Raw genomic sequence first — 12,880 nt, 5'->3', positions numbered from 1 at the left:
AAATGGAACATAACAAATTTCTGGTGCTAGGTACCTCCAAAGGCTTGGAATGTTTTGTCTTGACAAAAGTCAGACTTACTCAAGTATCTTTATTTAAAGAACTCTGCTCTACCAGCGTCTAATATAAATGATAAAAATTACAGTTGTTATATTGGATTATAACAAATGTTCTTCCTGCTTAGTTGTTAACGATGGAAACTTGTTATAAGTTTACACTGGCTTGTTTTGTTTTCTGTATGTTGTGACAAACGTATGGTCTTTTTTAGATACATGGTAGAGTAAGGAAGCATTTAATGTTTTGGCTTGCTTTAGAGCTAAAATAAATTTTTGTAAGAGGAAAACTGTATTCTACTCCAAAGATCCGCAGACTTTTCCTAGAAAGGGCCAGAGAGTAACTGTTTTCAGGTTTGTGGGGCATATGATCTCTGTCACCACTGCTGAGCTGTCATCACATTGAGAAAGCAGTGTAGGTAGGACGGAAATGAATGGGTGTGGCCACGCTCCAATAAACTTCATTTCCAAAGGCAGGTGGTGGGCCAGATGTTGACTGCAAGCTGTACTTTGCCGACTCTTTAGCAATGACTTTGTGTTGACGCAGCAACAGTAAATTGAAATTTGAAAGACTGTTGCCTGGAGAATAGAGGAGGTCACCTAGGGAGATACCAGGAGGGGTTGGCCATCCCTTGATGAACTTCCCATCATGCACTCCTTCTTTAGCTACAGCAGCACGATCACTGATTAACCTATGAGAAGGTCGTTGGTTCATGGTCATGGGATGTATGGTCTCTTCTTTTTGTGCATTGATTTAATAATATCACTCTCTAAGGATAGCCCTTTTCTTCCAGATTTTGGTGTATGTGTGGGGGCATCAAACCGCACCCCCACCCCCTATGGATTACTTATACTTTATAAACTTTTTTTTTTTTTTTACTTTATAAACTTTAAAAAAGTAGTATCACATAGTCATGGTTTACTGTTCCTTATTCGAGCACATTTTGATTAGCTAGGACAGTAAAGCTTTTCAAAGTTATATAGTTCTTTCAGTTGGGGCAATTCTATTAAGCGTAAGTTCACCTGCAACTGCCCCTCAGAACAATGTATTACTTAAAATATAACCCATGGGAAATTTTACTAGTTACCAAGCACATTTAGATATGGCCGTGAGAAAAACACATACTGGCAACAGGCCTTTGGGGGAGAGGACGATACACGGCCTTGAAGCTGAGCAGCTGGGAACGCCCGCCCGCTCAGGGCGCAAGGCCGCCTGCTTCAGTTTTCCCTTATCTCCCCTTTATGCCCGGAGAGCACCAGTGGCTAATTAGATAAGTCCTTTAAAGGTGCTTGTTCCACTATAAACTTTATACTGCTTGTAGAGACATATTTTGCCCTCCTTCTTGTTTATCTACAAGGCCTATGACCAATGTTTGTCTTTCTTCGGCTCTTCTGTGGGTTACCGACCATTTCTATCTAATAAAAGCGAGACTGAGCAATTGTTCAGGGCAACAGTCTTTTCTACTGTCGTCCCCTGCTCCCTTTCTCTTGCAGCTGACTTGTTTGTGCCTCATTCTTCTCCCGTGTGCCGACAGGAAGTGGCATTCATCTTAATATTTTTGTTTTGAGATAGAAAATAACACTTCAGAGATGTAAATTATGAATATCTCCTGAATATCTCACCTCTCTGGAATACGGTAATGGGCTAACAGCCAACAGGACAAAAAAAAGGGAGAATATTTTGAATCGAAATAAATGAACACACTACATATTTAAATTACAGTAAAGGAAAGCTTATTGAGTTTAAATATTGATTGTTTGGGTTTTACTTTCTGTTGTCAGACACTAAGTAATGTAAAAAGACATGATTTGAGTATTTGGAAATTATTCAAATTAGACTGGCAGGAGAGGGTTCAGAAGGATGTACATAGTGCTCTGCCGTATCAGAAGACCAGTGGAAACCAGTACAGTATTTAGTTTCATAACAGAAGCAGGAGGCACCTGGTGCTGGATATGCCCGTCAAGCTGTAATTACTGAGTTGCTTTGAACCTGGATTATACTTACATTATATTATTTGGTACCTCAGTAGACTTGTCATATTTGCTTCAAACTTCTCCTTGTTACATTTTACTGTACTTGACATGCAAACTGGATTTGTCTTTACGTTTTTTGTTTTTTTTTTTGTTTTGTTTTGTTTTTTGAAGATAGAGCATGGCTAAATCTTAAATTCTGGCCTTTCCCATAGTTTGGATAGTGGTTTTTTTTTTTTTTTTGGCGATGAAGTGTAAAATATACTAGATTATGAGTGACAGCCTCAACAAAGGAAAGCTTTTTAAGAACTAATGTTAAGAAAAAATAAAGAACTAATGTTAAACCAATTTTGAAGGTAGATGGTTAAAAGCGCTTATAAACGTGTCTTTGTGACTGATTCAGAAAGTACGGTATCTTCCCTTGGAATTTACTTAGTTCTTTCATGTTTTGGGGCAATTCACTTAATGGAAATACTACAGAGTCTCTGGTTTGAGCTTTGAAAACTTATAGACCAGGAGGTATGATGATGACCTTCTTTGTTTACGTAGTTTTGAGCCTCTTCAGACCTAGTGCCCTATGGGTCGTGCTGAAGTCATTACCTGAAATGTGTTCAAATCTGGATGGTTTGTTAAACACAGGGAAGAAATGTCCTTGCCTTGTCTTACATGTGCTCCCCTCTGCGCCTGGATCCGACTCTCTCTGTGAAGATCATCAAGGCAGGCTTTGTCATAGAAATGGAGGATAAGAGATTGCTCACTGAACAACAAGTAAGGGACTTCTATCATCGGATAGCAGACCAGGTAAGGAAATTAGACACAAACGAAAAGAAGCTGCTGTGTTTTCAAATGCAGCCGCAAAACAAGAGCGGATGGTCCGACTGGTCTTTGTTGGAGTGAAGCTCTGTTCGGCTTACGTACTCTCAGACTCCCTGCATCAGCCCCTGGACGTGAACATCCAGGCCTTTCCTATAGATTTTTATCCCCGGATGAAAGCTCCTTCTCATAACCCTCATAGGGAAGTCTTCATCCTTTCCTTACCTAAAGGCCTATGTCCCAAGTTCTGTTCTTTTCTGCCTCGGGGAGTATAAGAAAGGAGTGCTGTGTATTGGAAAGGGCAGTGGTTTGGGGGTCAGAAGACAGAGTTTCTGGAAATCTCCTGCCCAGTCTGGTAGCCATCAGTTACGCGTGGCCATTTGAATTTAAATTCACTAAAATCAAATCAAGTAAAACAAGATTGAGAGTTTTCGGTTGCACTGGCCACGTTTCAGGGGCTCAGTAGCTGCACGTGGCTACACGTGTTGGAGAGCCCAGAAAAGCATATTTTTCATCAGAGAAAGTTCTAGTGAACGGCACTGTGTCAGCTGGCTGTGAGACTCAGGCCGCCTCTGTTGGTCCCAGGAAAAGGTCGGACCCTCTGGCTCAACATCATGTGGGAACTTTTGAGTCAATCCACTTCCAAAGCCCTCCCCTCAACCTCCATGGTCCTGAACTCTGGGATTGGGCTTCTCAGTTCTGTGTTTTAACAAGCCCGGCAGAGGATTTGGAAGCATCCTGAAGTTTGAGAATGGTTATTAGACCATCCTTAAGGTCAGTCCCTGTGAGCTCTGAATTTCCATCCTTCCAACGTGCGACTATTCACTGGGGGCTGATAGAGCGAACATTCCCTTGCCTTGTGGTTGGGAAGGGGACGATGTTGCTTGGGTCGGGGAATGGCTGCCTTTTTAGTCTTCTATCTCAGAAGCCTGAAGTAAGCAGTTTATCATCTTATTTTGTAGCCTGACTTTGAAGAGTTTGTCCTTTTTATGACCAGCGGTCTGAGCCATATTCTAGTTGTATCTCAAGGAAATGAAGAACAGCCCACCCTGGGAGAAACTAGGCCCAATCCTGAGACCGAAGATGAAATACATGAGGATCACCCTGATGTGGTCATACCTCCAGGGATGAAGAAGAAGAGGGACAGGTAGCTCGAGACCAGGAAACCTACCAGTAGACATTGGGTTAGTAGGTAATGAAGTGTAATATCCAAATGTCTCAAAATCCAAGAACGCACTTTTTAAAAATATTTATTTACTAAAGAGAAAAAGAGAGATCACAGAGGGAGGGGGAGAAGCAGCCTCCCGCTGAGCAGGGACCCAGATGCGGGACTCCATCCCAGGATGCTGGGATCATGACCTGAGCAGAAAGCAGACCCTTAACCAACTGAGCGCCCCCCTCAGGAACTCCCAAGAACACACATTTTTACGTTGGATGCACAAGTGTTTCTTCCTGTTGATCTAAAAAACCATATATACAGCAAAGCTGAGATTTCCCTGAAAGTTTATGTCAAGAGGATTAGAAAGGGAAAAATGTGTCCTGTTTGTCTTTCTAAAGCTGGACACACCAGTCTGGCCTCCCAGCCTGGGGCCCTCCAATAGATTGGGACCATGTGTTATTCCTGCCAGGTCTCTCTCCTCTCCCATCTCCCCACATTCACTCCCACCTGCCTTGCGTCCTACTAAAGACATTGGAAGTACGCTCTCCCCTTTTTTACTTAAGGCAGTTAGTGGTTATAAATTGCTAAGAACCTAGTGGTTGCATATTTTCACTAATGGGTTTTTAAATATTTGAAAATGAATGTAAGGACTAGACATAGTGCTGGTTTCATGCACTGCCATTGTGTCTTTTATTCCTCGGAAGACTCAGAAAGTCCAGTTTACCACAAGAGTCATCAGGGCTATGCCTGAAACGAAGGTGGGTGAGTAGGAAGCTGAGAGGAGCGGAGTCTTGAGAGTCCATCATGTGTCTCTTCCCGATGGACAGTGCATCTTCACTGGGTTTTCTGTCAGGCATCTCCAGAACTTTCCTTGTGGTCTTATTAATGTGTGTAGTGGCTTTTCTTGAGCTATATCTGCTATATAGCTATATAGCTATAACCAGCTATATCTGCTGGTTCCTACTGGTGTCATACGTTTTAGGTAGCAGGGTGACCCTACAGTCATTGGTTCCAGGTTTTAAGTGGGATTGAGGGGCTTAGAGTTACATCAACTGCCAACATAGGGCTTCGTGAACAGTAGTACTTCATTTTACAATCTTAAAGGGGGATGATAGTCAGTGGTCAGAGGGAAGGTTTGGGTGGGGAGCGTCGCACTCAGAAAGGTACCAGACTTTATACCGGAACTTTTGAGCTCTTTAAAAGATGTTCCATGAAGCATTCATTGAGGCAGCTTGCGTAAGAGAAGTCAGCATCCCGCCCGTGCCATCGTTCGGTGAGTCTTCATCACACCTGACCTTGAAAAGCAGTTGTCTCTGGTTGTTGAATACCAACATAATAACATGAAGAGTTTAGGCCATTGGTGGAGTGGGTGTGGAGTGAGATGTGTTAATCTTGCTTTGGAAAAGTCTGCAGTATTTTTTTTTTTTTTTGAACTTAGAGACTTAGAGGCTCCATTTTCCTTTGGCCCATGTTTTTCCTGAGCAGTGGCCCCAGGCAGGCAGCATGGAGTGGTGGGGAGTGTGTTTGTCTGGGAATCTGTTTGCACAGCTTGCGTTCTGGAAGCACAGTATAACACGTGTCAAGCACTCCTACTGTCGTCTTTTAAGTAAGCCCAGAACCCAAAGGATCAAGGACAAGAACTCTCATGAGTGATTTACCTGTCTGTTCACTTTCTTTCTTTGTGGCTGCCTCTCCGCTATCTCAGAGCCTCCTCACCTTCCTCCCTGGGTGGTGGTGGGGCTGGTCCGTGAGGAAGAAAGGAAATTAAAAGCAGGGCAATTAGAGTGGGAGGGGGAGGTGGCTCCTTCTGTGAACAGGAGCAGAGCTCCCCTTCTTGGTCAGGGTGGTCGTCCCCACAGAGAAAAACTCACATGTGAACACACATGGTCTGGGAAAACTTTCTGTACATCAGAAGTAGCCCACGGGACTCAGTGGCTGGCCGGCAGGAGGACCCAGGAAGACAGGACACAGGCAGCCGTAGTTTTCATCCAGATCCCAAATTTGTCCATGATGACTTTTGATCACAGTCTGTTATCTGTTTGCTTGTCTCCTTAATCAGGCTGCGTATTAAGAACTCAGAGGTCAGAGTCTTTTTTCTTTGCTTTCCGGTGATTCTACAGAAGAGGAAGGTGTGGTTCTACTAGCTATGTTGTTGGGAGTCAGATAAGCGGTTACTGGAAATCTTCACTCACTCGCTCATTCACTCATTCACTCATTCATTCTTTACGCATCCTTCTGTTTACTTAATATTTATTAAATCCTACTATGTGCCAAGTCCTGGGCATACAAAGATGGGAGGAAATGAAATGATCTCTAAAGTTCCTTTCAGCCCGAATCTTTATGACTTAGTGAAGATGTCAGTGCCTACCCACTATAATTTATTGTGTTTCTCTCTCCATACAAAGTGTATATTCTATTCTTGGTAACCAATTTATCTCTATACATGTCATAACTGTAGAGAGCAAGTTTTTCTTTTATAAAACTCTCATTTAGATTGAAGATAATAGATACAATTCCTAAAATAAAACTCTCATTTAGATTGAAGATAATAGATACAATTCCTAAAATAATCTTTAAAAATATTTCTGGGTTCAGAGCAGTCTGAATTGTATACTTTTACTTTCTACTCCCATCTCCAGAGCTTCTTGCCTTTCTAGCATCAAAGAGAACCTGTGCTCATAAGCATCTGGCCCTAGGTGAGACCTGGAGCTCTGTTGGTTCAGAACTAAGGAGAAAGGGAGGGCAGTGTCGTGCTTTCTCCACTGACAGGGAAGTGTCTGAGCTCAATCACTGGGGATAAGAACCTGGGGATAACCAACAAACAGACTTGTAACTCCTCAAGGCCAGGTTGATACTGGACTACACTGGGCCATCCTGAACCACCCCCTACTGAAAGCCCAAGATGGAGCTGAGCAGAATTACAAAAATTGCCTGCCTTTGAGGACCAGCTCTATAAGGGCTCTTACCATTTGTTCCCACAGGGGAGTGACACCCTGCTTGCTTGTAGTCTAGAGGCCGTTTTTGTCTTTCAGCTATACGGTTTCCAACACCTCATATACCAAAACCCAGATGTAAGCCCCAATAAACCAACCAAAGAAAATGGCTGTCCACCTGAGGGAGCCTAGCAGCCAGAGAAAGGAAGCTCTACACAAAAACAAACATAAGCCCAGTGAAAAAGAACTGCTCGGGCTGGAAAAATCTTTAAGTAAAATAATAGTACTAGTACCACTACTGCTACTACTAATAACATATAACTAATAGTATATAACTACTACTACTAATAATACTTGAGATGCAAGTGCTACATACACGTAAAAAGAGACGTTCAAATTTGAACCATAAAATAGTGATTTGAACTCTAAATTCAGTGGAGAATTAGATGGTGTGATAGTCGTTTGAGACTTGATTTTAATGACTTAGAAAATCAGATGAAAGAAATAGCTTACAGTACAGAAATGAGACAGACTTCATGAGAGCAAGAGAATAAGCAATGTGGAGAACATACTGGGAAAAACCCATCTGCTAGTAAGAGAAATTCCATACAGAGAAGAAAGAATAGATGAACAAGCTATAATTCGACAAAGAATAGGGGGAAAAATTCCCTGAAATGAAGAAATAAATGCATCTGCCAATTGAAAGGGCTTACAGTCACTCAGCCTGGACTGATGCACGAAAACAGACGGGGGGATATCCTGGGAAAAAGCACTAAATGCCATTTCCAGAGAGAAAGAACAGACAGTGATGTGCTTAGCATGTCTGAAACCCCAAGCAGGTAATTGTCTTAACACCCCTCTCCTCTATATGATAGTATTATTTTTAGGGCTAATTATTGAACAAGGAAAATAATGATGGCCAGGAAAAAAACATAAATAATGAAAATTGTCCTTTGTGAAACATATAAGCAAAAAAAGAAAAAAAAGGAATATTCTAATACCAAAAATGAAACAAATAATAGGCTAATCCTGTTTAATTACATTAATGTGTTTTCTTAGAAAGGAAAAAAGCATTCATACTTATATACGTATTAGTCTATCACAGTAATAAGGTGCGAATTTTGTCTGTTAGCCTTAAATTTTGAAGATTTGTCAATGGCTTTCTCAAAATTGATCTTTACTATATATTCATGTTAAATAGAGATACATAAAATTCCTGTTTCACAATAAACTCCAGAAACTGCATTCTGCCAATAGCTTTGTTGTTTTAGTATTGATTCTTACATGCAGAGTATAAGCTACAGTACACTGTTGATTAAAGATAAGGAATGAAAATATGCCAACTTGAAGCCTACACATATATTATTAAAATTTAACGCTAACCACAGGAATTATTTAGACAAAGTTTTTTTCAAGGAGGAGTAAATTTATCACTAACGTTGTTTAGAATCACTGGTGATGCTAAAAAACAGCCCAACTTTTAATTTAAAATTGGGTTAAGATTTGTTAGAGGCAGTGCATCCCCCAGTGACTTGCACTTGGTTCCCTTCCACCAACGGCATGGTTGGCAGCATTTGAGAACAAGTTTCTTACAAGGAAAAATTCTCCCACTGGCATGGGACTTGTCATCAGACCACTGAGAGAAACCACATATGCCCTGCATCCTCATGAAGCTGGTATATCCTATCTACCTGGAGAAGTGAAGGACGATATGCTCAAGGACATGCTTAGGAATATGTGGCCTGAAAAATATTTGAAAGGAGACTTGACCAAACAAAAAATGAAAAGAGACACTTCAGCATGAGGGAGAAGAGGGAAGGGAAATGGTTCTTCTCAGAGTGGAGAGAAGAGAGCTGAAATGAAGAAGTGACACAGTATTTTAAAGTTCTTTTTCAAGTTTAGAGAAGTGGGGATGGGTAGGATGATAGAGCCGAGAAATAGTGTGCCAGAACGTTAAGAAATATTTGGAACACATGTTTTTGGTTACAGAAGCCGCTAAAAGATGGTGAACATCAGTGCCATGGGTAAGTATAATAGAACTTCTACATTAACAAGGGGAACACATGGGATGGATAGCAACTTGCTCAGACCAGAAAAATAAGGGAAAGAAAAAAAGAAAAAAGTACAATTTAAAATAAATAGTGTATATATAAAGTCAGATGGAAGGAAGGTAGTTAAGTATATGGCTATTATACTAAATATGAAAAGGTTAATTATCCCATTAAATACAGAGATTACTATTAAGGTTAAGGTAAAAAAAGGTACATTAAAAAACATTATAGTAACAATGGATCATCAATGGGTACTAAAACCATTGCATGAAAAATATATACAGTTTCAAATAGTGTTCTCACAGATTTCTTTTTATTTACAAGGTGGACACTGTAGCTTTCCAGAGGAGCAAAGAGGAAGATACCACTTTAACCACATTAATACCATTAACAATGGGAAAAACTTAAATTGTGTACATCATATTGTGGTGTATGAAGGTTACAACATCACTTAAATAATACTCCTGCCAAAGATTTTATACCCTGAAATTAATAGGAAACTACCGGTCTGTCTAATTGTTTGAAACCATCCTAAATGAGGAAAACTCTGCAAAACAGCTAAGCTGGACTTTACAAAATGTCAGTATCATGGAAGATGAAAAGGCTAAGGCCTTGACAGAGACTCAAGGAGACTAGGGAGCTAGGACAATTACAGGCAATGTGTGGTCCAGGATTAGGAAAAATTACTATTGATGGGACATACTGTAAGGTTGGTGAAATTTGAATATGAACTATTTATGAGATAATAGTTTTGTATCAATGTGAACTTTCCTGAAATATTTAGGAGGGTGAATGTTTAAAATATCTGCAGCCTGCTCTTAAATGGTTCAGTCGACATACACATAACACACACACACACACACACACACACACACACACGCACACGACAGGAGAGGAAGTGAGAGGGACAGAGAGAAGAAATGTGGCAAAATGTTAACAGTTGGTGAATCTAGAGTTCATTATCCTTGTCTTGCAACCTTCCTGTCAATGGAATTATTTTCAAAATAAAAAGTTTCAAAAACTGCACTTATCTATATTCTGTTCAGAAGAAACACACAAAAGAAATAAAATAAAAATAAAGGGATGGCAAAAAAAATATAACCAGGCAAAATAAAGTACTAGAATTGAAAACACCGAAAGTACTAAACGGGGCTGCCTGAGTGGTGCAGTTGGTTGAGCATCTGACTCTTGGCTTCAGCTCAGGTCGTGATCTCAGGGTCATGGGATTGAGCCCCATGTAGGGAGGGCTTCATGCTCAGTGTGGAGTGTGCTTGAGATCCTTTTCCTCTGCCCTTGCTTCCCTTGCCTTTGGCGATGTTCCTAGGAAGAAGTTGCTGCGGCTGAGGTCGAGGAGGTTGCTGCCTGTGTTCTCTTCAAGGATTTTGATGGATTCCTTGAGAGAGAGAATCTTAAGCAGGCTCCCTGTCCAGCCCAGAGCCTGATGCAGGGCTCTATCTCATAACTCTGAGCTCATGATCTGAGCCAAAATCAAGAGTCAGGTGCTTAACCAACTGAGCCCACCCAGGTGCCCCAAGAAAAACATTTTTAACTGCATTTTATGTTGGTCTTCTTTATCCTCCCATGAAGTCAAGCATACATGATTTCATGTAATTGATTTTTGGATTGGTTCAACAAAAAGTTAGATACATATTGTCTGATTTGACAGAAAAATACAACTTATCTTTCTATGACATTCAGTTTTTGTTTATTAAATCACAAAATATTTGTGAACTTATTATCAGTTTTAATTTTTTGGCATGGTTATTAAGCTTTACCTTACATTAATCTTAAATTATATTTTGGATTTCCACAGCTTACAAGAATATCTGGAAAGACAACATATATCTCAGTTTTGTGATGTTGAAGAGACTGTAACTAATGTTAACCATTTCATTGATGTGTTCTTCCCTGATTTTAAAAACATGAAAAATCTCAAATTAGAAAAGATCCTGGCATTACTTTGGCCAGCTATCTTTCAAGAAAAGAAAGGTAAGAAATAAATATAAATACACCCTAGTATAATTATTTTAAAAGATACTATTTTAAAATTTAACATTGAAGAAAAGCACCTGTTTCTTCATGTATGAAATTCAGAAGATTAAAATGAGGGGTGCCTGGCTCAGTCAGTCAGTGGAGCATGTGACTCTTGGTCTCAGGGTCATGAGTTTAAACCCCATTTTGGGAGTAGAGCTTACTTAAAAAAAAATGAGAACATAAAGTGCCTGGCATCTAAAGAGTGCTAGTTATTTTTAACCTTTTCCCATGTTCACATAGCAGACATACAGACCATAAGTTCACATTATAGATGGTATATGGAAATACAATTGATACGTGTATATTGACCTTATATTCTTTGACTTGCTGAACTCAGTTCTAGAAGCTTTGCTGTAGTTCCTTGGGAATTTCTATGCAGACCAAGGTTTCTCAATTTCAGACCTACTTACATTTGGGGCTAGATAATTTTTTGTTGAAAGAGGTTATATCTGTGGCACCTGGGTGGCTCAGGCAGTTAAGTGACCGACTCTTGATTTTGGCTCAGGTCATGACCTTAGGGTTTTGATACTGAGCTGTGCCTTGGGATCTGTGCTGGACGTGGAGCCTGTTAAGGTTCTCTCTCTCCTTCTCCTGCTGCCCCTACCCCCTCTAAAAAAAAGAGGCAGTGTCCTGTTGCATTGTAAAATGTTTGTAATATCCTTGGCCTTTACTCACTACGTCCTCCACACCCCCAGTGTGATGACCAAAAATATCTCCAGACGTTGTCAGTTGCATCCTTGCAAGACAGAATGTCAAGCTGAGAGCCAGTGATGTGAGCAATAAGTATCACCTGCAAATTGAGAGAGTTTTTCCTCTTTCTTTTGAATTGGTATGCCTTTTATTTCTTCTGCTTGCCTCATTGAACTGGCTAGAACGTCCTCTATGATGCTGACAAGAGGTGACGCGCCTGCTTTGTTCTTGACCTTATAGCAAAATAATTCAGTCTTTTCCCATTGAGTACAATATTAGCTCTATAGACCTTTATTTAAATTTTTAAAAATCTGATCTATTTCTAGTTTGAGGAGTTTTTTTTTTTTAATCATAAATAGGAATTGTATTTTCTCAACTTTTTTCCCCTGTATCTAAAGATAATGATTATGTTTTGTTTTCTTGAGTTTGGTAATATGGCAGTTGCTTTGATTTTTTAATATTGGACCAGTCTTACTTCCTCCAGATAAGTCACATTTGGTTTTATATTGTTCTTTTTACATATATCTGGTTTTGATTTTTTTACTGTTTTGTTGCCTTTTGTGTCTATATTCATGAGAAATATTTGTTCTTTTCTTTTCATGTCTTTATCTGGTATTGGTGTCAGGGTAATGTAGGCCTTATTGAATGAGATGAGAAGTAGGTACTCCCATTTCTCTGAAGAAAGAGTGTGTTCATATTCCATCTTCCTTAAATGTTTATTAGAATCTACCAGTGAGGAGGGAGGAGTCAAGATGGTGGAGAAGTAGCAGGCTGAGACTACTTCAGGTAGCAGGAGATCAGCTAGATAGCTTATCTAAAGATTGCAAACACCTACAAATCCAACGGGAGATCGAGGAGAAGAAGAACAGAATTCTAGAAACAGAAAATCAACCACTTTCTGAAAGGTAGGACTGGTGGAGAAGTGAATCCAAAGTGACGGGAAGATAGACTGCAGGGGGAGGGGCCAGCTCCTGGCAAGTGGCAGAGCAACGGAGCACAAAATCAGGACTTTTAAAAGTCTGTTCCACTGAGGGACATTGCTCCAGAGGCTTAACCAGGGTGAAGCCCACGTGGGGTCAGCGTGGCCTCAGATCCTGCAGGGTCACAGAAGGATTGGGGGTGTCTGAGTGTCGCAGAGCTTACAGTTAGTAGAGAGGGGAAGCCGGCTACAGAGACAG

At 40.4% G+C, this 12,880-nt stretch overlaps 1 protein-coding gene across 1 annotated transcript in view; it reads left to right on the top strand.

The window, feature by feature from the left end:
• LOC111155237 (NME/NM23 family member 8) overlaps positions 1 to 12,880 on the top strand; it is a 57,811-nt gene that overhangs the window by 25,985 nt on the left and 18,946 nt on the right. Inside the window, exons 8-10 of the mRNA XM_022515351.1 lie at positions 2,731 to 2,823; positions 3,798 to 3,982; positions 10,792 to 10,967. Of these exons, the coding sequence (XP_022371059.1) occupies positions 2,731 to 2,823; positions 3,798 to 3,982; positions 10,792 to 10,967 (454 nt within the window). The remainder of the gene's footprint in view (positions 1 to 2,730; positions 2,824 to 3,797; positions 3,983 to 10,791; positions 10,968 to 12,880) is intronic.

The sequence above is a fragment of the Enhydra lutris genome, unplaced genomic scaffold (assembly GCF_002288905.1).
Source record: "Enhydra lutris kenyoni isolate GAN:26980312 unplaced genomic scaffold, ASM228890v2 scaffoldscaffold40, whole genome shotgun sequence".
Taxonomy (NCBI): domain Eukaryota; kingdom Metazoa; phylum Chordata; class Mammalia; order Carnivora; family Mustelidae; genus Enhydra; species Enhydra lutris.
This window is presented reverse-complemented; position numbering and strand designations above follow the sequence as displayed.